This window comes from Dermacentor albipictus, chromosome 7, assembly GCF_038994185.2.
Source record: "Dermacentor albipictus isolate Rhodes 1998 colony chromosome 7, USDA_Dalb.pri_finalv2, whole genome shotgun sequence".
NCBI classification, from domain to species: domain Eukaryota; kingdom Metazoa; phylum Arthropoda; class Arachnida; order Ixodida; family Ixodidae; genus Dermacentor; species Dermacentor albipictus.
Window position 1 is genome coordinate 89,573,089 of NC_091827.1, and position 27,726 is coordinate 89,600,814.

The following is a 27,726-nucleotide window of genomic DNA, read 5'->3' on the forward strand; positions in this document are numbered from 1 at the left end:
GGGGGGGGAGTGTAGGGGGGCTATGCTCGTCCGCGGCGCCAATTGCTGAGGTCGGACCGCTGTGCCAGCGTGCGTTACGGCCATCACTGCTCCTGCAAGGGGCGATGGCGGGTGGCTACGAGTCAGCCTCGTTGTGACGCGCCCTTGGATGTTTTCGGCGCTGATACCGGTGGTACGATTTTCCTGCGACGAAGGGCCGCTCTCGTCGGCGGTGAAACGAAAGCGTAGTGCCGCATAAGACGGGCTGTGCGGCGACGATGGCATGATATCGCGACAGAGTAGCGCGCGTCGTCTGTATGAAAACAAAGCGCGCTACTCGGAGCGTTCTCTTCCTATAGGTATAAACCATGTATATATATAATCATAGTAATACAAAATATTGACACTCGAAATAAAAACACGTAGTATGGGACTGCACTCAAATTTCGCATTAGGCAGTCTCGTAATACATTTGTTTTATTTTTGTCGATTGTCCTCTTTGGCAGAATAGCAGCTTCGTCGCCTACCTTAAACTGTGGTCGCACTTCCGATCACAGCAGAGCATGGCCAAGGGTAACTCCGATTGCATGCGCATGCTCCCTGAGACGTGCGTTAACGCGACAATCCGTCAGGCTATGTAAACTTTACTAACGTAATGTAAATCAAATAAATCAGACCACATCGGAAAAGAATTCACTAGTTATGATGAGGTATATGCATTTGCGTAGCCAACAGCAATTTAAACTGTTCTGCCGTCCAAGTGCATGACAGAACAAATTTGACTTCCACGTAGAATAAAACACTGTATGGCGCCGTACCTTCCTGGCACATTTTCTATGTAATGCGAGAGTTCCTGCACGTATGGCATCCATTTGTGCGCGCTTCATGCACATTTATTCACTTCCTACAGTTCGCCTTAATCTTCGCCTTAATTCGCCTTTAAGTGAACGTGGGGAGGCATTCGCTTGGTCTTGCCGGTTTTTGGCTTCACTGCAGTCCCATTCGACGTTTCAAATCACCACCCGTTTGCATCAGTATCACAGCAAAGGTTATTACGGAGCCCGTCACCTGAAAAACAAAAGAAAGATACACCTTTGCGATCATCTGGACAAAATATGTCCTGGCTCGTCCACTCTTAGGGTGAACACGGCTCACCGTGGCCGCGCTCCGCGGGGCGCCAGTGGGTCCGGCGCGGCCGCGCATCGAAGCGAAGCGGCGCAGGCGCACACGGACCCAGGGGAGGTGCCTCGCATCGTCTGCTACACCGCTGGAGCGCATCGCCGCTTGCTTTGCTGTACACTTCGCTAGACCCAGGTGACTGAGTGCAGGAGGCGGCATTGCAGGAAGGCGCACTTCACTAACTTTAGCATTTTCCAGCTGGTTCCGTCTACAGCTTGTGAACAGCCTGCTTAATCAATATACATAAACAGAAGCAAGCTTCTCACCACATAAGTCACTTAGCATGTTTTTCATATGTGATGAGGGTAAAAATAGTCATTTTTTCGCGCTCTTTATTAGGCTGGGGCCCTCTTATTTTACTTTCACAGCACTTGGTGTAGTGCATACCGAGAAACCTATTAGGCGCGCTCTTGGTTGGAGTCATCATGTGATGAGCCTAGCGCACCGTTTCCCGCATGTCTTGATGCTAGAACGAATGTGCTTAATTGACTTAAGAAAACGACCGAAACCCGCTATAAATATCGCAGAAAGTTAGAGAGCGATTGTTCAATCACGCATCATCATGTTTGCCATGGATTTTACCATTAAAGAGGGCAATACAACAACAACTAAGAAGTGATATCCGCTATTTCGCACTCTCTTATTGACGCTATAATGTCGCTGGTAGGAGAGCACGGAGTGCTTACGCGATGTAAAAAAGTGCTCTCCCCGGCATAGCAACTGATTTGGCGCCCATTTTACTCCCCCTTTTCATCTTTCTACTCCCTATAAAAAACCTAAAATCATTTTTGCTGTCACAGCTTATGTAAAATCACCGAAGCGGTGCCGGTCCTCTGACGGCTACCTGATGCGAGATGTTGCATTCTCATTTTGAGGAACCGTCGGTCAATTATTTGATTACATTGATTAGGTGAAGTAAAACATACGGCGCCGAAGCTTTTTTTTGTTGTTTTTTTTTCTCCTTGGAATTAATGCACGCCGCATGCGAATGCTCTTTCCGTCCGTTTCGAATAGGTAATTAAAGTGGGAAATCTATAATCTACATGTCTGTTTTCTAGGTTAAATTACGTCTTGCCGGGTAATTAAGTCGTTATTCGCTTCTATTTCATTTCAGTACTTCCTCAGAATGGGCCAAATACATATTCTCACTTGCATATAATAATTTGCTAATTGTGCGGTATACGTCCCGAAGCGACACATGGAGTTACGCCATAGAGGTGGGCATCGGATAAATTTGGAGATTAGGAGGAATTTATTTCTTTTTGTTGGGGAGGGGGGGGGTAGGCGGGGGTGGGCTGGGCTGAGTAGGTAAAACCCAAATATGAATACGGCGCAGGAACCCTTGCCGCGGACAAGCGATGCTGTTGCCGTCGTGGGGAAGTGGCCGGTCCGTGTGTTGGACGAAGGCGGCCACGACATTTAAACCGACGGTCGTGAGGCCGGCATGGTGTCGTCTGCCCACAGCATGCCGGTGGTCGGCAAACGCACTCGCCGTTTGTAAACGCTAAGCCCGGCCCAAGCCAGATTGCTTTGTTAAGGCCAGTCTAATTTTTATCTGACCATGGGCGTCAGCCCGATCAACCGCTGAGCCCCCCCCCCCTTTTTATTTTCGTAGGTCATGCTACCCCATCCTAGCTTAATATGATGATGCGGTGCAGCCAACGACTACTCAACTGGGTGACTGGCCACTCAGGAGTTACAGATTCTGGGATGACTCGCCAAATCGAAAGACACCAGAGGTGTTTCCATTAAACGCATTTCCGTCGACTTGCATGCTGAATCGCATTTTGTTCGGTTGCTGGTTGCCATGGCACTTCGGCAATAAAAACGCTGTAACAGTGCAGGATAATTTCATTTCCCCGGTGTGCTTTGGAAACTAGCCATGTCGCGGGTACTGGAAAAAGAAAGACGACGCACTGTAGATCTGTGCCTACAAAACTATTCTCAACGCGTTATATCGGAGATGACAGAAAGGCCACTGAAAACTGTAAATAGAATCGTCCACGCTTAAAAGTAGGATGGAAGAATTGCGGATGCTCCCCGTACACGCGGCAAAGAGTGACCATTGTTGCAGCGGCTGCTGCAAACCCGACCTCCACCATAGGAGAAATTAAGAACAGCTTCAGGCTGAGTGACGTCCCTGACACGACTATCAAGCGTCGCCTCTAGGCCCCAGCCTAATTAGGAACGCGAAGAAAATGACTGTATTTGAGAGATTTGTGAGATTCTTGTTTCTGTTTATGTATATTGATTAAGCAGGCTGTTCACAAGCTGTAGACGGAACCAGCTGGAAAATGCTCCACTTAGTGAAGTACGCCTTCCCGCAATGCCGCCTCGGTCACTCAGTCACTAGCGAAGTGTACAACAAAGCAAGAGGCGGTGCGCTCCAGCGCTGTAGCAGACGACGCGAAGCACCTCCCCTGGGCCCGTGTGCGCCTCCGCTGCTTCGCTTCGATGCGCCGCCGCACCGGACGCACTGGCGCCCCGCGGAGCGCGGCCACGGTGAGCCGTGTTCACCCTAAGAGTGGACGAGCCTGTACATGGGTGTGTACCCCATGTTTAGTGAAAGTGCTTCTTGTGTGGAATGTATTTTTTTTCTTGAAGTAATCACAGCTAATATACACATTCTTTCATTCATATGACATTGTCTGTTTGACATTTCTGCACGCGTTCCGCCAGAATGAGATCTTATCTGCCTCAACTTACCCCGTACCTCTACTTCGCATGGTATTCTTAACATCCAGTTTGTTTTTAGGATTACCTGCTGTGGTTGCTTAGTGGCTGTGGTTTTGGGTTGCTAAGCTCGAGGTCATGGGATCAAATCCCGGCCACGGCTTCCGCATTTCGATGGGGGCGAAATGCGAAAACACCCGGGTTACTTACATTTAAGTGCATTATGACGAACCCCAGGTGATCCACATGTCCGGAGTCCCCCGCTCAGGCACGTACCCAGGGGGGGGGGGGGGCCGGGGGGGCCCGGGCCCCCCCCCCCGAAATCAAATGGCATAGCCCCCCCCCCTCCCCACCCACGCCACCACTCCTCACACATTCCTAAAGCGCCGCCAGATCAATGTTGAGACTTCGCAGCTGTTCATCGGTCAGCATTATGCTGCCTTTTTCACTCCTTTTAGATGGCGGTAGTTAACGGCACCTCTTGTAATGTGAAGGACAGTTTTCTCGTAGATTCCGCACCCGCGCGATTAACTCGAGATGCGTTCAGTTGTCACCATCTATTCAACCGTCACGAGCATAGCTGTTGCTTTTGTTAGTTCAACCTTCTTTGTTCAGGCTGATCCTGGGACCAGGAGAGGGATGCGGCTGTTGCTCAGCTGGTCTGTCTGTACTCTCATAGAACGAGTTGCGGCCGGAGAAAACGCCACTTGCGTTTAACTTATCCCTTTGCTTCATTGTTTCCTTGAGTTACGGCTCGCCGCGACGCTGACAGATGTCCGGAACCATAAACACGTGATATGGGTTAGATAAGGTGGGAAATAAAATAATGTGAAAGAGCGTCCATCTTGAAAAAACCCTGCAATAACAATTAAACCCATAAGCAAGATGACTGTCGCCCGTTACCTCGTCTGTTTTTCCCTAACTGTATAGCACTTTTCGTGGAAAATTGGCAACTGGAAACAAAAATCGCAAGGAGTTGAGATATTTAGCGATCTACTAAGGGAGAGAGCCAAGGCAACAACCAAACTGCAAGCAAAAGCGAATAATAAAAAAGTTAACCGTTGTTTATGAGAACATTTATGGATCAACATCTTTTTATTTAAAAAGGAAGTAGAGAAATCGCCGCCGGAAGTGGAGAACAATTTGAATGACGCTTCTACAGTTACGGTCGAACCGCCTCAAGTAGCCAATTCTCTGCTGTGCTTATGTGGGTGTTTTTCAAACCCTTCGCAGTGAGCGCAGTGCGTCTAGAATCGCAGTCTTGCGCTCTACGCGGTTGTATGGGACTGGCGGCCGCGCAGCGTTACGCAATTCGCGGAACTGTCAAAACTGATCAACAAGGCGAAAATAACTGATATTCGAAACTATAACATAAAAAATACTGAAGAAGCCGTAAAAAATGAACGCAGCCTGAAATCAGTAAAAAAGAAACCTGGCGTAGGACAAACCATGATGTATGCACTAAAATATACTAAGGATAATATCATCAGCAATCTCGAAGATAAGCAGCGGAAAAATTCTAAGCTGACCTGTATACAGTACCCAGAGGAGTCACGATAGTTCACTTAGAAACAGTAATGAACAGGATGCAGAAACCCTCCTATATCTAGCAATGAGGTCAGAAGGGCCCTGCAAGACATGAAACGGTGAAGAGCGGGAGGATAAGGTGGAATAACAGTCGATTTAATCAAAGATGGAGGAGACATAATGCTTGGAAAACTGGCGGCTCTTTATACGAAGTGTCTATCGACTGCAAGGGTCCCAAAAAACTGGACGAATGCAGACATTATACTAATCCACAAAAAAGGAGACGTTAAAGAATTGAACAATTATGGGACCATTAGCTTGCTCCCAGTATTATATAAAATATTTACCAAAATAATCTCCAATAGAATAAGGTTAACACTGGATTTTGTCAACCAAGGGAACAGGCTGGCTTCAGGAAGAGATACTTTACAATGGATCGCATCCATGTCATCAACCAGGTTATCGCGAAATCTGCAGAGTACAATAAACCTCTCTATGTGGCTTATATATATTACGAAAAGGCATTTGATTCAGTAGAGATACCAGCAATCGTAGAAGCACTACGTAATCAAGGAGTACAGAACGCTTACGTAAAAAGCTTGGAAAATATTGCTACATGCGTGAGGTATTTGTTTGTTTGAACGAGGCGCGTAGGCGCCATCACCCCAGGAAAGATGAGGAAGAACGAACTGGGCTCGCGCTGTGAATCTAACCGGTCAGCGCTGCAACCGTTGTTGTAAATATAATTTGTAAATAGTTTGTCGTCTTACTGAGTCATCTTTCGCGTTAGAATATCTACGAGGTTCTACAGCTACCTTAATTCTACACAAGAAAAGCAGGGAGATACCGATAAAGAAAGGGGTCAGACAGGGAGACACAATTTCTCCAAAGCTATTTTCTGCGTGCCTAGAAGAATTCAAGCTATTAAACTGGGAAGGCTTAGGAGTAAAGATCGACGGCAAATATCTCAGCAACCTTCGGTTTGCCGATGACATTGTTCTATTCAACAACAATGCAGACGAGTTACAACAAATGATAGGAGACCTTAACAGAGATAGTGTAAGAGTGGGGTTGAATATTGTTATGCAGAAGATGAAGATAATGATAAATAGCCGGGCAAAGGAACAAGAGAGCAGGATGGCCAGTCGGCCACTAGAGACTGTGAAGGAGTACGTTTACCTAGGTCAATTAATCAGAGGGAACCCTGATCATGAGTAGGAAATTCACAGAAGAATAAAAATAGGTTGGATCGCATACGGCAGAGATTGCCAGCTCCTGGCTGGAAGCTTACCATTATTATTGAAAAATAAAGTGTGCAATCAGTGCATTTTGCCAGTGCAATATGTCCAGTGCCAATGCATTTTCCAGTGCATTGCCCAGTGCATTTTGCCAGTGCATATGGGGCAGAGACTTGAGAACAAGTTAAGGACCACGCAAAGAGCGATCGAACGAAGATTGCTAGGCATAACGTTAAGAGAGAAAGAGAGTGGTTTGGATCAAAGAGCGAACGGGTATAGACAATATTCTAATTGACATCAAGAGGAAAAAATGTAGCTGGGCAGGTCATGTAATGCGCCGGTTAGATAACCGTTGGACCATTAGGGTTACAGAATGGGTACCAAGCGAAGGGAAACGCAATCGAGGACGACAAAACACTAGGTGGAGCGATGAAATTAGGAAATTCGCGGGCGCTAGTTGGGATCGGTTGGCGCAGGACAGGGGTAATTGGAGATCGCAGGGAGAGGCCTTCGTCCTGCAGTGGACCTAAATCATGATGATGATGATGATGATGATGGAGGTGGTGGGTCCCCCCCGAAAAAAAATCCTGGGTACGTGCCTGCCCCCGCTATACGGCGCGCCTCATAATCAGATGGAGGTTTCGGCACGTAAAATACCTCAATTTAATTTTGTTTTTAGGATGTGCAGTAGCCGGTACCTTTACCGGGCTCAAACACCTCTTTTGGTATTTTAATAATGTTGTGTATATTGTCACGTGGTAGTGACGTTAAAGAACACAGTAGCAGTACTGTGAAAGACAAAACTAGCTTTTATTGGGCGAACCTGTACCCACAAAACAGGCTACACTTAAAGCGCAACGATAGCGGCGAACACAGTCGGCGATCGTCGAAAATCTGATCAGCGGGTCAAGCGCGTCGGCTTTTATAGAGCAGTCGTCGAATGTTCCAGACTAATCGCTCGGACCCGCGTGCCTTCCACAAAGTTCTACACCATTCGCGTCAGGCAATGAAATCAGATAACATAAGGTTCGGCGACAACAGACAGCGAATAGAAGCATCGATAACTTTCCAGAAACGTCGGATACATGCAGGCGCGTCCCTCGCTGTGCAATTACAGTTGTTAAGCGGCGAAACGCGGTCGCCCGATAAAGATAAGTACGCGTGTCAATATAGAGCAGCTTAGTAAAGAAACTAAAACATGGCAGCATTGTTGCTCTCCTCGACATAAAAACAATGTCGAGGAGCCTAGGAAATTAAATTAAGCGTTAATTACAATCTCTTTAAACTTGATGCTCTCCATGTAAACTATGTGACTGAATGAACGCCTCCGGCTGCCGAAGGCAAAGAACAGTATGTTAAGCAGCTAGGGCTACTGTTCGTCACGGTGTAGTTTATTTCCTGAGTAGTCCAACTTCTCCAAATTTTGGTGCTGAAGCCTTATATTCCAGTTCGTCTTGGTATCCGCATTCCGTACACACCAACTCTACTATTTAACTTCGCGTTGTGAACGGCGAAGACTGAAATCAACGTGGATGGGAAAGACGAGTGTTCAATAAATGAAATACGCAGCTCTAGGTACGATGGACAGATTCCATGGCAAGTGGTCTGCTCCACGGGCGAAGAACATGTCGTCATCATCATCATCATCATTAGACTGGTTACGCCCACTGCAGGGCAAAAGCCTCTCCCATACTTCTCCAACTACCCCGGTCCTGTGCTAATTGTGGCCATGTTGTCCCTGCAAACTTCTTAATCTCATCCACCCACCTTACTTTCTGCCGCCCCCTGCTACGCTTCCCTTCCCTTGGAATCCACTCCGTAACCCTTAATGGCCGTCGCTCAAGTTCCCTCCTCATTACATGTCCTGCCCATGCCCATTTCTTTTTCTTTATTTCAGAACGCGTAGTTATCGTTGTCTCTGCCAATCGCGTCAACCATCAACGTCACAAAACGTTCAAGTAAGCACGATCGTCTTGCTGCGAACAACGTTGGACGAGGCGCTGGAGTAGCGCATTCGAATCTGCGCCGTCAATGCACCGAACCTGCACCGTCAAATCTGCGTACTCGGTCACCTTGTTGACGCTGTAGGTGTGCAGCCAAACCCTGAAAAGTCCGCGCGGTTGTCAGCTCACGCTATTAATCCGTGGCCAGCCAAGAACGTCCGCAGTTTTCTTGGCCTACGCTCTTATTTCCGCCGTTTTGTCCCGAACATCGCGGAAGTAGCCCGCCCTCTCACTGGCCTACTCAAGAAGAACGTCGTTTTCACTTAGGTTTGTGAACAGGCTGATGCCTTTCTATCGCTAATTGCATTCCTAACAAACCCACCTGCTCTAGCACATTTCGACCCATCAGGCAACAAGGACGCTCGTGCCGATGCAGTGGCCACGGTATTGGCGTCTTCCTCGCACAACAGCAGCAGGGCCTACTCCGGGTGGTCACCTACGCAAAGGGCCTTCTGTCGCCATCGTGGCAATAGTACTCCATCACAGAATGTGAGTGCGTAGGTCTCGTCTGGTCCATCAAAAATTCCGACCGTGCCTGCATGGCAGGTACTTCTCACTTATTACAGACCACCATGCCCTTGGCTGGCTTTCCTCGCCTGAGGACCCCACTGGATTCCTTGGACGTTGGGGCCTACGCTTGCAAGAATACACATTTTCTGTGTTCTACAAATCTCGACGGCTTTGTTGAGATGCCGACTGTTTGTCCCGATACCTACTCAATCCCCTATTACATTGGAAGATGAACCTAAAGCCTTTGTTCTCTCCGTTACATCTCCGTGCACATAGCTGCCGAACAACGCCACGACTAACCTTTGCAGCCAATTATAGACGCTCTCAACTCTCCCCACTCCGACCTTTCCCTACGGATGTTTCTGCTTCACAACGACATCTTACACCGCTACAACGCCCTTCCTGACGGCGCTGAGATCTTGCGTTTTGTTCCCGCGCATCTTCGTTCAGCTGTTTCGGGTCAGCTTCAAGATGCACCGATGCCCGACGCGTAGGCATATCACCGCCGTGTGATCGCATCCACATTCACTTCTCTTGGCTTGGTCTCTGCCGTTCTGTGCGACAATACGTTGCAACTTGTGACCTCTGCTAGAGGCACCACACACCTGCCCTACTGCCAGCTTACAGCTTCCAGCACCTTCACATCACTTACGGACCATTTTTCCAGGTGAGAGGCGATCTTCTAGGGCCTTTTCCCGTGTCAAACAATGACAATAGATGGGTTGCATTCTCTGCTGACTACGCAGCGCGGTAAGCTGTGACACGAGCGCTTAGCACCAACTGTACTACTGACGTTGCCGATTTCATATTTCACAATGTCATCCTGCGCCACGTTGCTTCCCGTCAGTTAATCACGGACTGCGGCCGCTGCTTCCTTTCTAAAGTAGCCGACGATATTATTCGCTCCTGCTCGACCAATCACTAGTTCACCATTGCGTACCATCCACAGACAAACGGCTTTACTGAACGCCTCAACCGGGCCCTATTAGATATACTTGCTATGTTACATGTGTGAAGATTTGCCTTTTGTGAACTTCGCCTACAACTCTTCCCGGTCATGACATAGCTGGCTACTCGCCTTTTTTATCTACTACTTGGCAATGACCCACCGTTGCCCATGGGCACCATACTCCATCCTCACGCAGACTAATTCACTGCCTGTGCTAGTGATGCTCTTGCCCATGCTGACACCGTCCGCCAGATGTCCCATGATCGCTTATCGGCTTCACAGGTTAACCAAAAATGCCTTTATGACCACCGACATCGAGAGGTGAACTTCCCTCTAGGTAGCTCATCTTGCTGTGGTTGCCATCACGTCGCGTTGGTTTATGCTAAAAAATTATCTCACATTATGGTGGCCCTTAACGCGTCGTAAGCTAAGTCACTAGTGTGGCCTATGAGATCGCTCCACTAAATCCTAAGTCAGCATTTCCAACAATCCCGATTGACATGGCCCATGTCTCGCCCCTTGAACTGTACCACTCTAGACCTGAGCCCTAATTGCACTGGGACGGTGCTTCTGCGGCCGGCGGTGTTACGTTTCGCCTACGACGCGCGGTATAGCCGGCGCGGATTCAACGGACGCCGGGGCTTCGTTCAAAGCGGCGGACATTTTGGCCCGTTCGGAGCGGCCGCGACGCATCCCCGCGGAGCGCGTCCCGGCATGTTTCAGTGCCACGTGTCTTCGTGTGTGCGTGTGTGTGTGTGTGCCCACGCTTGTCAAAGCGCGGCAGCCGGGGAGAGGAGCTCTCCCAGTGTGAAGCGAGGAGGTCTGACCGGCGCCGGCCCGGCTGATGCCTCACCTCCTTGTCCCAACGTGTCTCTCAGCGTGTCTGTGCCCCACTGTCACGTGCTGTCGTCCCGTGACCTTCCTTCTTGCCCGCGACGCCAAGAGTATAAAAGCAGCTGCCCCCGGACCCCAAGAGAGGCTCCGATTTCTTCTGTTGAGTAACGTGCTCTCCCGTCTCTCCACTTCGGTCGACCTGACCGCCCGCTCTTTGCGATGCTAGAATAAACAAGTTGTTCTGTTAGCAGTCGACTCATGCTTTGCCGGGACCTTCGGATGCTTCCAGTGTGCCCCAGGCCGCCAGGCCAACGCTACCCTTGGGGCTTGCGACCCATTTGCAACAACGGGCGCCAGCGGTCCGATTGCAATAACGGGTGTCAGCACTGAGGTTCCAACAGCCGGTGCCATCGGTGGGATTCCAACAGCGGGTAATGTCGCGGGCGGCGATCTAGTAATCGCTGCTTGGGCGATGTCGACGACGGCGGTTTGGCTTTGTGGTGTGCACGCGCTAGCCCTACCATTGCTGCAGCCTTGTATGTCTTGCCTTGTAAATGTGTCCTCTGTATACAGATTCTTCGTGTAACAATATCATTAGTACAGTGTCCCTACGTAAGCCATATAATCATTTACTGGATCATTTGATGAGCCTGCGAAGCATTTCTACGGCACGCACTGCCTTACACGCTACGTGCTCGATGTGTGAGCTCTGTTTCAGCTTTCCATCATATATGACGCAACATATTTAAGGTGTTCCATCTGGGGAATTGGTTTTTTTTTGTAGTATATCGAAATGAAAACCGCATCTAAACACCAGTAAATCACTTTTACTCACATTTAATGGCAGCCAAATAGTAAGGACCCATGCTACACAGACGTCAACGTGCCGACCAGGTTTCACCGGTCTTGTACAAATTTAATCTTACGCAATAAACTGTCTAGCATATCAGTAGAGCCGATCGTGGTGTACCCCAGTGACCACAAAGCTATGGTAACTGTGGTAACGAACTAGACAAAATAAAGACTATAAAACCACGAAGTTACGTGTATCTTTAGTCAATCAATATAGCAATAAACATATTGTCGCGAAGCACTTTGAGCAGTAAGCGTTCGCGACTAGAACGTTGGAGCAGCGAGAGGTAGTGTAGCGGACCGAGCACCAAAACAAGGTTGTTCTTTCTCGTCGTCGTTGTCCTCTCTCCTAGCCACAGCCCCACTGCTCCCTATTTTACAGTACAGTTATCTCCCCCGCGGAGAAGGAAGCCGTCCCGGCGACCTACGGGTAGGACAGCACAGGCGGATCTTACTAGGGCTTGAGACGCTGGGCATGCACAATTTCGCGTCCACGACGGCGATGATCCAAAGGTAGCTCGAGGGGTTCCACAATATAGTTGACTGGAGACGTTTGTTTGATCACGCGGTATGGGCCTTGGTACTTCGACGCGAGTTTCGGTGACAGTCCAGTGGTAGAGGCTGGAACCCAAAGCCACACTAGCCAGCCAGGAGCATAGGATACAGGAGCATTGGAACTTTCTCGATGGTGCTTCTGGCGTTGCTGGTCTTCTGACGTAAATATAGGGGAAAGCTTGCGACACTCTTCTGCGTGTGCAGCAGTTTCGGATGGGGTAGTTGTTTCCGTGGAGTCAGGGCGGTACGGAAGGATAGTATCCATTGTGGAAAAAGGTTCGCGTCCGTACAGGAGAAAGAAGGGCGAAAATCCCGTGGTAGTCTGCGTGGCGGTGTTGTAAGCGTAGGTCAGAAAAGGTAGAACATGGTCCCATTTGGTTTGGTCGGATCCAACGTACATGGCCAGCATGTCACCAAGAGTGCGATTAAAACGCTCGGTCATGCCATTAGTCTGCGGATGATACGCAGTAGTGGTGCGATGAATGATGCGGCATTCTTTGAGGAGAGCCTCGATGACGTCGGAGAGGAAGACGCGGCCTCTGTCACTGAGTAATTCCCTGGGAGCTCCGTGGCGAAGGATGATGTGGTGCAGGAGAAACCAGGCGACGTCACGTGCAGAAGCGCTGGACAAAGGGGAAGTTTCCGCATAGCGTGTAAGATGGTCGATGGCCACGATTACCCAGCGATTGCCATCTGACGTGGTTGGCAGAGGTCCATAAATGTCGATGCCTACTCCATCAAAAGCACGTGCTGGGCAAGGCAAAGGCTGCAATGGGGTGGTTGACCGACGAAGGGGATCTTTACGGCGTTGGCAAACCAGACACGAGCGGACATAATGATGGATGAATCGGTACATCCCCCGCCAGTAGTAACGAAGGCGTAGACGCGCGTATGTCTTCAGTACCCCCGCATGCGCGCACTGGGGATCGTCGTGGAACGCTGCTCAAATATCCGAACGCAGGTGTCGCGGGATGACAAGCAACCATTTGCGGCCGTCCGGGAGGTAGTTGCGACGGTACAGGCGCCCGTCGCGAATGGAGAAGTGATGTGCTTGGCGACGTAATGTGCGATTGTTAGTGGGTGTCGATGGGCTGGACAAAAAACGCAGCGTGGACACAATCCATGGGTCTTTCTTCTGCTCCAGAAGAATGTCCGTGGCAGCAAGGGAAGACTCGGACAATGAGGCCTTCGGGAAGCTAGCCTCGTCTGTTAGTGGCGAACGAGACAAGGCATCCGCATCCGAATGTTTTCGGTCAGAACGATACAGCACATGAATGTTCTACTCCTGCTGTCGAAGGGCCCATCGAGCAAGACGACCGGACGGTTCTTTTAAGGACGACAGCCAGCACAGCGAATGGTGATCAGTTATGACGTCAAACGGGCGGCCATAAAGATACGGACGGAATTTGGTTATGGCCCAAATTATAGCGAGGCATTCCTTTTCTGTGACAGAATAGTTCGATTCAGGTTTAGTGAGTGCACGACTGGCGAAGGCAACGACGTACTCATCGAAGCCAGCCTTTCTCTGAGCGAGAACGGCCCCAAGGCCAACGCCACTGGCATCCATGTGTATTTCAGTTGGAGCACTGGGGTCGAAATGGCGGAGGATTGGTGGTGACGTCAAGAGACGACGCAGCTTTGCGAAGGCGGCATCGCAATCCGGTGACCAGGTTGAAAGGTTGTGGCCACCATGAAGAGGCTGCGTTAAAGGTGCTATTATAGTGGCAAAATTGCGGATGAAACGGCGAAAGTATGACGCTAATCCAATGAAGCTGCGCAGTTCTTTCAAAGTCTTGGTCCGGGAAACTGGGCAACAGCTTGTAGTTTCGCCGGATCAGGGAATACACCTTCTTTCGACATGACATGGCCGAGGATGACCAGCTGCCGGGCAGCGAAGTGACACTTCTTCAAGTTAAGCTGGAGGCCAGCATCGGCGATGCACTTTAGGACGCGTTCAAGTCGAAGTAAGTGGGAAGAAAAGTCCGGTGAAAAGATAACGATGTCTTCCAGATAACACAGGCATATCTGCCGTTTGAGGCTGCGCAAGATGTTGTCCATCATTCTTTCAAATGTGGCAGGCGCATTACACAGGCCAAATGGCATCACGGTGAATTAAAATAAACCGTCCGGTGTGATGAAGGCCGTTTTCGGACGGTCTGACTCAGCCACTGGCACTTGCCAGTACCCGGATCGTAAGTCTAAGGATGAGGAGAATTCAGCACCTTGGAGGCAGTCTAGCGCGTTGTCAATACGGGGTAGCGGATAAACGTCCTTGCGTGTGATCTTATTAAGTCGCCGGTAGTCCACGCAAAAGCGAATTGTGCCGTCTTTCTTTTTTACCAGCACTACAGGGGAAGCCCAGGGACTGTGTGAAGGTTGTATGACACCGCGTTGGAGCATGTCTGCAACTTGCTCAGCGATCACGCTACGCTCCGTGGTGGATACACGATACGGCTGTGGCGTAAAGGCGCATGGTTGCCGGTGTCGATGTGATGGACAACAGTGGAAGTACGGCCTAAGCGAGATTGTTGTAGGAAGAATGACGTGCGAAAGCGGTCTAGAAGATGGACGATCTGGGCGTACTGCGCTGGAGTGAGGTTGGGATGAATACTCTGGTAAAATGTTGGGTCACACAGCGGCGTGGGAGGAGAAACTTGAAGGGCCAGAGCGTCAACCGGAGGAGAAGCCGGATCGTCAGGCACATCGTAAAGGAAGCTTGGTTCGATTTCGTCGGCATAACCAAGACACTCATTGTGGAGCAGCCTAGCAGGGCAAGGAAACAGGTTCGATACATAAAGTGCGCTCGAACCTTGTCGAATGACAAGAAGGGCAAAAGGAAGCAAGAAAGGATGGCAGCGAGCAACAAGCGTAGACGGCGTGAAAAGAACTGTGGAGTCGGAAAACCCAACGTAGGAAACGGGTACAAGTGCGGCAGAGTATGGAGGAATCTCGGTGTCGGCGGTGACGAACACACGACCGGAAGTGTCATTAGCATCTTCAAAAACGTTGGTGCCGAATGGCGACAGCGCGAGTTCAGCACGGGCACAATCTATAACGGCATGATGAGAGGACAGAAAGTCCCATCCTAAAATCATGGCATGGGAGCAGCGAGGCAGAACAACGAACTCAACATGGTATAAAGCGCCGCTTATAACAACACGCACGGTACACTTCCCTAAGGGTTCAATTGGCGCAGCGCTTGCTGTACGTAACGAAATGGCAGAAGATGGCGTCGCGACTTTTCTAAGGGTAAGACGAAGCTTTTCCGAAATCACTGATACTGCTGCTCCCGTGTCTACAAGCGCATGAACGGCAATGTCTTCTGCATAAACTTCAAGGACGTTCGCAGGAAATAAATGACGTCTTGAGGAGTTCGCTGAGATCGCAGTTCTTACCTCCGGAACTGCGGTCCTTAGTTTTCCTCTCGGATAGCTTCAGGACGACGGATATACGGCGACAGAGAACGCCGACGGGGAGACGGAGACCGACGGGTATTGAAGTTTCGGGAAGCAGGAGACGAGGCTTCGAAGGGCTGAGCGGCAGTAGCAGAACGGGATGGAGAGTCGAAACCGTTACTTTGTGCCCTCGGAGAATCCGAAGGATACCATCCACGCCGGCGGCAAAGCCGTGCTACATGCCCGGGTAGGCCGCACGAATAACATATAGGCCGATTGTCATGGGTGCGCCATGGATTGAGAACAGCGGGCGGTGACTGTTGGAAATACTGCCGAGGTGGGCGCACGGGCTGCTGTGGCGGCCAGTAGCTGCTTGGGGGGCAGGAGATTATGTTGCAGCTGCTTGCGGAGGTGAGGGAAAGCCGCTGGTAAGTCTGGATTGATTACCTGCAGAAGGAGGCCTTGGATTAGCGACAACGGCAGCGTACGTAAGTGGCACAGGCGTAGGAGGCGGTTGATGAGCAAGTGGTACTGCGTTAGCGACTTATTCTTGTATCATGTGACTGAGATCTGGAGACAAGCGCGGCTCTGAGGCTGGAGCGAGTGGCAGAAGAGAGAGTTCGCGCGCCACTTCTTCTCGTACAAATTGCTTGATTCTGTCAAACATTTCTGAACTGCAAGGAGTAGAAGTGACACCATCACTCAGAGCTGAAAGCGCGACGTCCGGAGCGAGTGCTTGGCGCGTAGAAAGCCGTTGTTTGCGCAGCTCCTCATAGCTCTGGCAAAGCGTTATGATGCCGTTGACCGTCTGAGGATTCCTTGCCAAGAGCATTTGGAAGGCGTCATCTTCGATGCCTTTCAAGACGTTCTTGACCTTGGCCTCTTCGGTCATATCTGGGTCTATACGCCAGCAGATGTCAACTACATCTTCAATGTAGCTCGTAAAAGTTTCGCCCTTTCGTTGGCCACGACAGCGAAGCTGTTGTTCAGCCCGAAGTTTGCGCACAGCAGGGCGACCGAATACTTCTTGAAGTGCCGTTCGGAATGCTGTCCAGGTGGAAAAGTCAGCCTCATGGTTGCGGAACCAAAGATGGGCGACCCCGGAAAGGTAGAATGGGACGTAGCCAAGCTTGTCAGCTTCAGACCATTTGTTGTGGGCACTCACTCGGTTGTATGATGACAGCCAGTCGTCTACGTCATGATCGTCAGTGCCATTGAATATGGGAGGATCCCGTTGGCGTGGCGCACCAGGACAGACGACTGGAGGCGGTGCCATGGGAGGCGCGGTAGGACTAGTCTCCTCAGGCATGGGAGATGTGACAGGAATCGTCCGGCTTCGGAGTTCCAGCACCTTCCACCAAATGTCGCGAAGCACTTTGAGCAGTAAGCGCTCGCGACTAGAACGTTGGAGCAGCGAGCGGTAGTGTAGCCGACCGAGCACCGAAACAAGGTTGTTCTTTCTCGTCGTCGTTGTCTCTCTCCTAGCCACAGCCCCACTGCTCCCTATTTTACAGTACAATATAAATAAATATAATTGCCACTATAGTCATCCCAATAGAGCTTCGCCGGGTATCCTCCTTTCTCTGTGGAAAGGAACTATTTTTTTTCGTTTTTGTTTTTGTTCTGTTTCGACACACTACTCGAACACATTCACTAGCAAGTCCACTCCAGAGCAAGCGTCACTAAACATTTCCGTCTGACAACTTTCGAGTGACATTAACGGCGAAATGCACCCGCTCAAAGTGTCACTTAATTTACCCGACTGATTGCGGTATGAGACTGCGAGTCAACCAACCTTCCTCAGTATTGTTTCAGTGCGATACGGTGAGCCAGAGCAAAGAAATGAACGTCACATGAAGAGAAAGGCTTCGGTGCCATTAACCAAGTACAGAACGCAATTTTTTCTTACATACCGTAAGAAGAAGTCCTCTGTCAAGGCGAAAGAAGTTGGAACCGGTGAAACACATTTCCTCTGGTTCGATGGTGTTGTGAAGATACCGTACCTGCAACAAGACAGAAACGCCTATGAGAAATTCCACGGTCTCGGCGGTGTTAACATTTGTCGAAAGTCATCACTGACCTGTTGAAAATATTCTTTCGGCGAGTACAGCATGGTCACTGTCTTGGCGGCGTCCTTTACCTTCCTCGTCTGAAAACCATAATTTGTGCACTTTTTATTGACCTCGCCAAAGGCGCTTAGCGGTAACAAGAATGTGTATTTTCAAGTCATAATTTTCTTTATTCTTTGCCGTCGCTTTTACCTTGCAGCTCAAAACAAGAATTTCTGTTTTCAGGGCATCCCACTATTTATTTGTTGCTGCTATTATTGTTGCTGTTACGATATTCACATTTCACCTATCATCATAACATTTGTTATTGACTGCAGCGAATCGACACAATGAACAAAGACTGTAGTGTTAGTTTACGTTGCCCGATACGCGAGAATTTTCTTGTTTTAAGAGACATTAGTATTCTAAAGAGCAAACATTCAGCAAACAAAAGTTTCCGCCCTGCTCAATGTTTTAGTATCGGCATAGCTCGGCACGGTTATCTTTATTACAAATAATCATTGCAATATGCTCTACTTCAACGAGTGGTCCAATAAGGACAAGCGTTTCTTACTTGTTTTGCGAGGTCGTCGCTTACAAAAGCCATGTCGACTAAGCAGAGGCAACAGTAGACAGTATACACGATCGGCAACCAGAGTTCCAACTCATGCACATCCACAGTGAACGATCTGTACACGTTCAGGCAGAGCAACGCTAGCAGGCTGGCGGAGGAAGCCACGATCGCTGGGCCGCAAATCTTGTCGAGCCTCCTCTTGAGAGCCTTTATTTTGCATACGTTCACGCGAACCATGGCAATCTTCGACACCGAGCTCAACTGCGCGTAGTGAGTGTCTGTCGTGCAGTTAGCCTCGAGCCTTGCCAACTCGGATTCGAGGTACCGTTGCAGTACTTCCGAGCAACGCGTCATGATGACGTGCACCAGAGATTCGTACATGAAGAAGGCCACTTCGCTGCCAAGAACCACCGCTCCAATCCCCAGACGCCAATGCAAGGGCGCTGAAGGGAGCTTTCTCATACCTTCCGTGACAGCAATGCCAAATGCACCGATGAAAGATGCAACGAGCACAGTTCTGACTGTCACGTTAAACGCGCGACGGGCGAAGTTGAGCCTCCTTTTGACTCTGGGTGAAAACGAGGTTGACCTCTCGAATAACGTCGCGTTCCGTAAGAACTCGAGCAAGCCTTTCGAACCCAGGCAAAAGCACATGTAATTTACGCACACCTTCGCCACACTGATAGCGTAGGAAACAAACCTCAAGTATCGAGGAAATGTTTTGTCTTTATCCACGGACTTTGACGTGGATACCAAGGCGATGGTCTGGTAGCCTAGAAACATTGAAAACCAAAAAGCGGCGTAGACGGTGTACGGGCTCTTCCACGTTGCAGTGGCTTTCTTCAACGTCTTTCCACTTAGGTTGCTGATGAAAAGGCATCCGAAAAAGCGAGACAGCCTACTGTACCACAATATTCTCGTTACCATCAAGGCGTTGTTTGACTCAACAGCTGCTGGTTGCTGGACAGCGACAACAAAGTCAACCTTCGGTTTGCTGATTCCTAGCGTTGCCCCGCCACTCCCGCTGTTGCGTAGGTTGCGTCTCCAGGAGAAAGCGAGCCTTGCTCGAAGCGCCGCAAGTGCCCTATAAAAAAGAAACAAATAACACTGAAATGTTGCACTAGAAATATCTCTGCAACAATCTGTATGTGTGATAACCTTCAGATATATTCTACGCTTTTGATTCCGCTTTTATCTTAGATGGTATGCAGGATGACTTGTTGGCCCAGTTGGTGTTTGGTTAACGACATAGTGCAGCGCGAAGGCACAATCACAATTAACACAGGCACACGTCACAGGTGTCATTAACTTCAATCTATGCATTCGTGTTCGCTTCCTGATAGTGCAGACGCAGCATTTCAAGGTGTTCAACTCTATCGCGCCATCTTCAGTGTGGAAAAAAAAGAGACCTGCGTGGCACACGCAGCACAGTCACAACGTAAGCTGGAGGAGTGGCCCCACAAGAGCTCCATTTTCAGCAACACGCATTAGACGGACTTCGCGGCGGCATCTCTTTACGTCGACGAGAATGAACAGAACTGCCCGCTCGACGTCGACGGTGAGCTGCGGATTGTGCTGCACTCTGCACAGTGGTCTGCTGAGCCCGACGTTGCCTTGTTGCAGCCGTCCACGTAGCTCTTCACGTACCTATCATCATCATCATCATCAGCCTGGTTACGCCCACTGCAGGGCAAAGGCCTCTCCCATATTTCTCCAACAACCCCGGTCATGTACTAATTGTGGCCATGCCGTCCCTGCAAATTTCTTAATCTCATCCACCCACCTAACTTTCTGCCGTCCCCTGCTACGCTTCCCTTCCCTTGGAATCCAGTCCGTAACCCTTAATGACCATCGGTTATCTTCCCTACTCATTACATGTCCTGCCCATGCCCATTTCTTTTTCTTGATTTCAACTAAGATGTCATTAACTCGCGTTTATTCCCTCACCCAATCTGCTCTTTTCTTATCCCTTAACGTTACACCTATCATTCTTCTTTCCATAGCTCGTTGCGTCGTCCTCAATTTGAGTAGAACCCTTTTCGTAAGCCTCCAGGTTTCTGCCCCGTAGGTGAGTACTGGTAAGACACAGCTATTAAACACTTTTCTTTTGAGGGATAATGGCAACCTGCTGTTCATGATCTGAGAATGCCTGCCAAACGCACCCCAGCCCATTCTTATTCTTCTGCTTATTTCTGTCTCATGATCCAGATCCGCAGTCACTACCTGCCCTAAGTAGATGTATTCCCTTACGACTTCCAGTGCCTCGCTGCCTATTGTAAACTGCTGTTCTCTTCCGAGACTGTTAAACATTACTTTAGTTTTCTGCAGATTAATTTTTAGACCCACTCTTCTGCTTTGCCTCTCCAGGTCAGTGAGCATGCATTGCAGTTGGTCCCCTGAGTTACTAAGCAAGGCAATATCATCAGCGAATCGCAAGTTACTAAGGTATTCTCCATTAACTTTTATCCCCATTTCTTCCCAATCCAGGTCTCTGAATACCTCCTGTAAACACGCTGTGAATAGCATTGGAGAGATCGTATCTCCCGGCCTGACGCCTTTCTTTATTGGGATTTTGTTGCTTTCTTTATGGAGGACTACGGTGGCTGTGGAGCCGCTATAGATATCTTTCAGTATTTTTACATACGACTCGTCTACACCCTGATTCCGTAATGCCTGCATGACTGCTGAGGTTTCGACAGAATCAAATGCTTTCTCGTAATCAATGAAAGCTATATATAAGGGTTGGTTATATTCCGCACATTTCTCTATAACCTGATTGATAGTGTGAATATGGTCTATTGTTGAGTAGCCTTCACGGAATCCTGCCTGGTCCTTTGGTTGACAGAAGTCTAAGGTGTTCCTGATTCTATTTGCGATTACCTTAGTAAGTACTTTGTAGGCAACAGACAGCAAGCTTATTGGTCTATAATTTTTCAAGTCTTTGGCGTCCCCTTTCTTATGGATTAGGATTATGTTAGCGTTTTTCCAAGATTCCGGTACGCTCGACGTTATGAGGCATTGCGTATACAGGGTGGCCAGTTTCTGTAGAACAATCTGCCCACCATCCTTCAAGAAATCTGCTGTTACCTGATCCTGCCCAGCTGCCTTCCCCCTTTGCATATCTCCCAATGCTTTCTTTACTTCTTCCGGCGTTACCTGTGGGATTTCGAATTCGTCTACATGTAGCAGTTGCATCGTATCGTGGCCCGATACGATGCAACTGCTACATGACGTTACACCTAGAGGAATACAAGGCACCTGCAATGCAAAATTTGCACGTATCGACACTACGTGGCACGCATCTGCCATACGTAGCTCTATACGTATCCGTACGTAGCTCTATACGTGCTTGTGCGCAGCTCTATACATGCTTGCGCACACCTCTATACGGTGCTCTAAACGCACCTATACGTAGCTCTAGGCGTAAATATACGAAGCTCTATACGTACCTGTACGTAGCTCTATACGCGCCTGTACGTAGCTCTATACGTGCCTCTACGTAGCACTCTACGTGCCTGCACGTAGTTCTGTACGTGCCTGTGCGTAGCTCTATACGTGCCTGTGCGTAGCTCTGTACGTTCCCGTGCGTAGCTCTGTACGTACCCGTGCCTAGCCTTATACGTACCCATACGTAGCTCTATACCTATCCGTACGTAGCTCTATACGTGCTTGTGCGCAGCTCTATACATGCTTGCGCACACCTCTATACGTTACTTGCCAGGAGGTGCTATATTGAAGAGGAAACATGGCTATCAAGATTACGCGGCACACATGCCTTGAGACGTGGCCCGATACGATGCAACTGCTACATGACGTTACACCTAGTGGAATACAAGGCACCTGCAATGCAAAATTTGCACGTATCGACACTACGTGGCACGCATCTCACATGGGGAGACCAACAAGGTTATATAAAACTCCTGAAATGGCAGTACCAGCCTCCGCGCACGAGAGCGAGTGATGCCTTCAGCAGCCATATGGCCAGAGGCAAGACAGCGTGACTCGAGCATATGCGGCCGTGGTATACTCGTGGCGATCCCTTTGTTTGCAATAACGCGATGAAGTATAAAAAAGAAAACCCTTTAGAAAGTATACCAGTGCGCACTTGCGTGTTGCTGTTGCCGATGAAAAATATTCCTGCATCGATTTATTGCTGCAGGCTTTGAGAAAAATTAGCGGCGCGACGCTTTGCCATTCGCACTTCCTAGCTTGGTTAAACTACGAACGGTCTCTCCATAGAAACTGACTGTGATGTGAGTGCATAATGAACATTGATCATTGTTTTCCCACTAAATGACGTGAAACATAAAATAGGCGCCGCTGTGCGGCGCGTCAAGTGAAAGGTCTTCTATGTCACGCACTGCACCAACGCGTAATCCACGTCAACCTCTGCCGTGTTCCTTTGTGTCGGAGGCGACTCTGAAGTGATGTTTGTCCAGTAACTTTGGTGGATGCAATGGACGACAACGCCTTTCTCGCCGACAGGGATGAATACGCCAGAACTCGACCTTTCACTTTATTTTGCGAGGGCAGTTCGAAATATCTATGAATAAAGCCCTGCGGGCATGCGCTTTCTAGCGTTGTTTCCTGCTTTTGTAGTAATAATTCATGCTAGTATAGCAACTTCTATAGTGAGGAATTTCATTTGTTTTCTCAGAGACAGAAAATCCTTCTCGCGTTATATTCGTGGTCCTGTTATTTGCGTGCAAATACGGTAATTGCTATTCTTAGTACACAGCATTGCCGGGCTGGTTTACACAAGGCACCGCAAGCTATGTGTCTACCATCCTCAGCAACTTGATAGTCTATGCTAAAGCTAGCGCTTACGCAATGAACTTCACTGTACACGTCCTTCCATATTTCATATGTAGTCAGAGAAATTGATGCCACCCAACCATCCCGTCCAGAACTTCTTATTGTAACGTACACGGCAACTGAAAACTCTGTCAGAAACACTCAACAGACACTGGAACAGCAGGAAATATTTCCAATTGGTGCCCGAACGTTCACAATGCATAATGATTCACTCTACAAGCTACGTTTGTAGCTCAGTACTTCTTGCTGGCCTAGTTGGCACAAATTGTTAAACAGGAGACCTATGAGACATAAGGGCGCGTACGCAAGAGAAGTGGCCATGAGAACGAGAACTTAACTTGCAGCTCTTCCCTTGTAAGTCCAGCACTCGTCCTGTCCACGTGTCCTCCTGCATGCGCGTATGTTTTGCTAGTTACCCCATTAAATCGCAGTCGCTGCGCGGAAAGCCCACGTTACAAGCCAAACAGAGTATGTCGTCGCGCAAGCACACCGCACGTGGAATCGAGCACAACCCGAGATATCTGCAAGCCAGCGGCGAAATCCAAATTCTTTCCTTCTGACATGTAGCCCATGCATGAGCTACATAACAACCGGACGCAGTGACGTGCCAGCGAGTATTTCTAAGACTCAGACGTATATTTAATTTGACATACGCGCATCTTACGAGCACCTTCCCAACCGATGCCAACTGAAGCAAACGCACGCACGACGTACGACCGCCCTGGGCAGACGACGCGAGCTTATGTTACAAGTAAGGCGTTACTCCCGGCGTCATCTTTACGCGACTGGTGCAGCTGTGACCTACTGAGATGTTGCACTGCCCTCGGAAAGCATGCCACAATCAGTGAAGCACTGTTGCAACACCACACAACCAATAAACAAGACGAACGTACTCTGTGCTGCTATGCAACGGCCGCTCTTGCGGTTTGGGCCTCTTGCCTCTAGCAAGATGGCGGCGACCCGCTTTACGTTTAGAGAGCCACCTCCATTCCAGAAGTTTAAGCACATAACTTCCTTGTGTATGACAACTGGCCCGATACAATGCTGCTGCCATAGAGTTTCGCACAACCACTTCAGCGAATTCTGGCGCTAGTGTCTATAAGGGAAATTTTATGCAGGCGGCGCGATCGAACCGCATGGGAATGATGGGTAATACATGGATTTGGCCAAACATCGTCCTTTTGGCGTCAAACGGCTTCGTTACTTTGTATACTTATCATTTTCAGCAAGTTACTGTTAATAAATAGTTAAATAAACATTATTAAAATGGTCCAACAGCAGGATAGGAATGCAGGACGTCTAGCACGGGCGCCAGCTATCGACACGTGTACGCCACGGTCGCATGCACCGACAAGCGGCACAGACGAACTTATGAATTTCTCGCGGGCAAGCCAGCGCGTTGACACGCTTGGCGCATTTCGCTTTGGCCACCTCGACAGGCTGGACTGCAATTAGCAGCGATTGTGCGATTTCGCAGAGTCTTCTGCACTTACAGAGATACAGATTGCTATGAAATTTAGAAAAACGAAAGACGAATCCGGAAGCAAGAATATTAGACAAATAGATTTATCAGATACTGGATACTAAATTTATCAGTCGTATAAACTTCAAAACATTAGCTTACTACTAATTCACAAGCACGGCGACAGCGTGCACGGACAAACATGAGCGCATCACACTCGCGACCGCGGACACTCTCGAAACGCGGCCTGGAGGAAGCGCTGCAGCAGCAGCGAGCGAAGTGGCCGTCGTGTTGTCTGTCGTTTCAATACAAGCTCAGCGGCGAGAAGAATGCGCCCATGCACCGATGAGCCGTCTGCGCCGTCGGTACGCCTATACTCTGCCGATCGATTTAAGATAAAGCTCGTGCGGCAGCGAAATATGCCGTTGCTGGCGGAGTGCAACACCGGACCCCTTCAACTCCCCCCCCCCCCCCCCCGTGACCATGCGCGCGGCAGAAGATAGCGAGCTGCCTCCCCACTTTCCTCTTTTGCGCACGCGAGGGTGCGCCGCAATCGTCGCCTAGCCGTCGCGCGCTTTCAGTTGCACATACAGCATACGGCGCGCGGGGACGATGTTATCGCCGAGGAATTTCTATGGATTCTTATGCTATCTTCGGCTGGTCGCTTCCATCCCCCGAGGCAGAGTCGGGCAGATCCGGCGTTCCCCGAGCTCAGAGGTAGAGGACGAGCGCGCAAGCCAAACGTGCGACTCGCTCTCAGAGGAGGCAATGGCAGATGCTAAACCACGTGACTACTACCAACGTCCGATGTTTCGCTTATCGAAAGCTCCCGGCGCTGCCGGGAAAACCGGCGGACGCGCCGGCGGGACGAGCGTTCGTCGCAGTGGCCTAGGTTGCCTAGGTTACGGTGGGCCGTCGCCAACAGCAGCAACGCGGCTCTGCGATGACGTTTCAATTTCGACGACTGCTCCGACGACAGGGCTCGGAACGCCTCAGAGCGCTCGAAGGTGGAGGAGAGCAATCGAGAAGAACCAGCCGAACGCAGGGCGGGCACCCTCTTTCAACCAGCCGAAGACAACGCCGCTCGCGAGAGCGCTCCAGAGCGCTCAGAAACGACCAGTCGAAGATGGCATTAGAGAGAACATAAAAGTGACGGCAACGGCAGAAATGCGCCTGGGGTGTCTATATATTTCATTACCCTCGCAGTTATATAGGAATGGCCCTTGTACGCTTGCGCGTACGTACCCGCGTTCGCGAAGTGAAACGTCATTGCACTTTTTTCATCGTGGTGTTTTTGTATACGGTACATCTGCTTAATCTTCATTTTCTTCAAAACTACTCCATCCACCTTGTACCGCTACCGATGCGACTTCTACATCGCCTGCCACCTGATGCAAAACTCCATAAGCACTTTGCCGAGCTGAACTGCGATAGGCGAAAGCCCATCTACGACCGCCTCTGTTGCTGTTGTCTGAACTGTTCTGCAAACGGACGCCGCCGTGGCCGCGAGCATGGGATGCAATCACAACCATATGGCAGCTAGGTTTGTCGCCTATGTGCGCGCACCCCTACGCGCATGTCCGCGCTCTCCAGCGCGACCACTCGCGCAGCGCTACAGGCATGGCGCCTCCTCTGCTTGCTCCCCTCGCCGGTGATAAGCGCTTCCCTGCGTCCACCACGGACTGCGCCCGGACACGCATGAGCCACTAAAGTCTTACGCCTTAATAGTACACAACTGCTGTGCAAAGTGTGCACGTATCGACGCTACGCGTCGCGCATCTCCCATCGCGCGACTCCTCGCGAGCTAGGACGCGTGTATAGGACATGTTTCCGCAGCAGCTAGCAAGCGCTGGCGAGGGGCAGTGGTAGAGTAGCATTGGCAAAATGGTGCTAGTAGAGTAGTGTAGTAGAGACTACGGCGTTGAGGGTCCGGGTTCGATCGTGGCGGGAACTTTTTTTTTTATTCCTGGCGATAGCTGCAACGTACACCGGCGGCTGCGGTGGATAACATCACCAACCGTAAAGGCTATTGAAATGAGCCTATTACAAATCTTTCTGTCTCCTTCATTTTTCGTTGTTTCATCTTCTTCCTCTTTTTATTTACGCCAGACTACGTCGGCTTAGCTACGAACCAACTCGCCCAGCAAAGTACTCTACTAATAAGCTAAATATATTATTAGGGTGACTATGCGACTATTTTTTTATGCCCACCCTCTAAAGCAACGAAATTCGCTACTATGGTTGAAATGCCCAAGCTTTCGTAATTGAAAGTATAAGCGTCGCCTGGCGCATCCCCCATAAGACCCTACATCCGCCTGACAGATGCGCAAATAGTTGGCTTACCGCTACGAATGCAATAAGCGAGAGATAATGGACAATATCTGCGAATCTTAGGGACTGAAATCCTCCACTGTACGTAACGTTAGTGCTGCTGCAAATTTTTGTCGAATTCCCTGAATTGTTTCAGTTCGTGTACTGCTGCTTAACAATTCAGTTGTCATAAAGCAGCGATGTGTAACTGTGAGCTGCGCGTGAAGGATTTCTGGCAGAGAGGATTTTAACCTACGTTTGCAAGCTGTTCAAATTTATAGTGTTATTGACGGCTTTCGGGGCCGTCGTATTTTGTGGCTGTAGGTAAACTAAGCTTCCGGGACCAGTTCAGATCATTGCTATTTCTGTAAAAGATGTTATGTTAACCTTATATAACCGTAAAGGCCTGCCATTAGGATATTATTCTTAATTTCAATTTTAAATAACGCAGCATATAGTGTGGCTCCCTTGTTTGCATTTTGAACTTCGCGAACTAGCCGTATTTAAACACTACTTGATAGCTTTTCTGACGACGCGCTCGTAACTATCGTTTTCTTTTTGTTTTTTCACCAGATAAATATGCCTCGAAACACGTCATAGAAAACTAACATTCTATTCACTTATTTCGCTTCGTTTCCAGCTTACCGCATGTTAAGCCAACGCAGCTACTCCAGGAACGTCAGCACCAGGCTTCTTTCCCTGCTAAGACGGAGAAAGACTGCAACGTACAACGCAACGACCCGACGTTCCATCCACTGCACCCCTTTCGGGTTCACGACTACTGGCGAAGTGACGATCGATTCAATCGATGATTCGAATTTTA

General features: G+C 49.4%; 1 protein-coding gene and 1 long non-coding RNA gene across 2 annotated transcripts in view; one reads left to right on the forward strand and one right to left on the reverse strand.

Annotated features, from left to right (window-relative positions):
• LOC135916774 (uncharacterized) overlaps positions 1-27,680 on the forward strand; it is a 37,423-nt gene extending 9,743 nt beyond the window's left edge. The window contains exon 3 of the long non-coding RNA XR_010569062.2: positions 27,544-27,680. This is a non-coding gene — a long non-coding RNA (uncharacterized lncRNA). The remainder of the gene's footprint in view (positions 1-27,543) is intronic.
• LOC135916788 (gustatory receptor for sugar taste 64e-like) lies at positions 896-27,603 on the reverse strand. Its single transcript, XM_065450240.2, has 5 exons — positions 27,549-27,603; positions 18,317-19,400; positions 17,775-17,843; positions 17,608-17,697; positions 896-1,047 (listed from the first exon to the last, which is right to left on the reverse strand). Exons 1-5 carry the CDS (start codon positions 27,551-27,553, stop codon positions 967-969), a joined length of 1,329 nt encoding a protein of 442 aa, XP_065306312.2. The 5' UTR covers positions 27,554-27,603; the 3' UTR covers positions 896-966.
• Positions 27,681-27,726: the final 46 nt, after the last annotated feature.

What these genes read in the sequence shown, in the direction of transcription:
- LOC135916788 (XM_065450240.2), bottom strand. An exon ending in CGAAAGAATATTTTCAACAG is followed by an intron (nt 17,698 to 17,774) that starts GTCAGTGATGAC and finishes GTCTTGTTGCAG; the next exon opens with GTACGGTATCTTCACAACAC. An exon ending in ACAGAGGACTTCTTCTTACG is followed by an intron (nt 1,048 to 17,607) that starts GTATGTAAGAAA and finishes TTTGTTTTTCAG; the next exon opens with GTGACGGGCTCCGTAATAAC.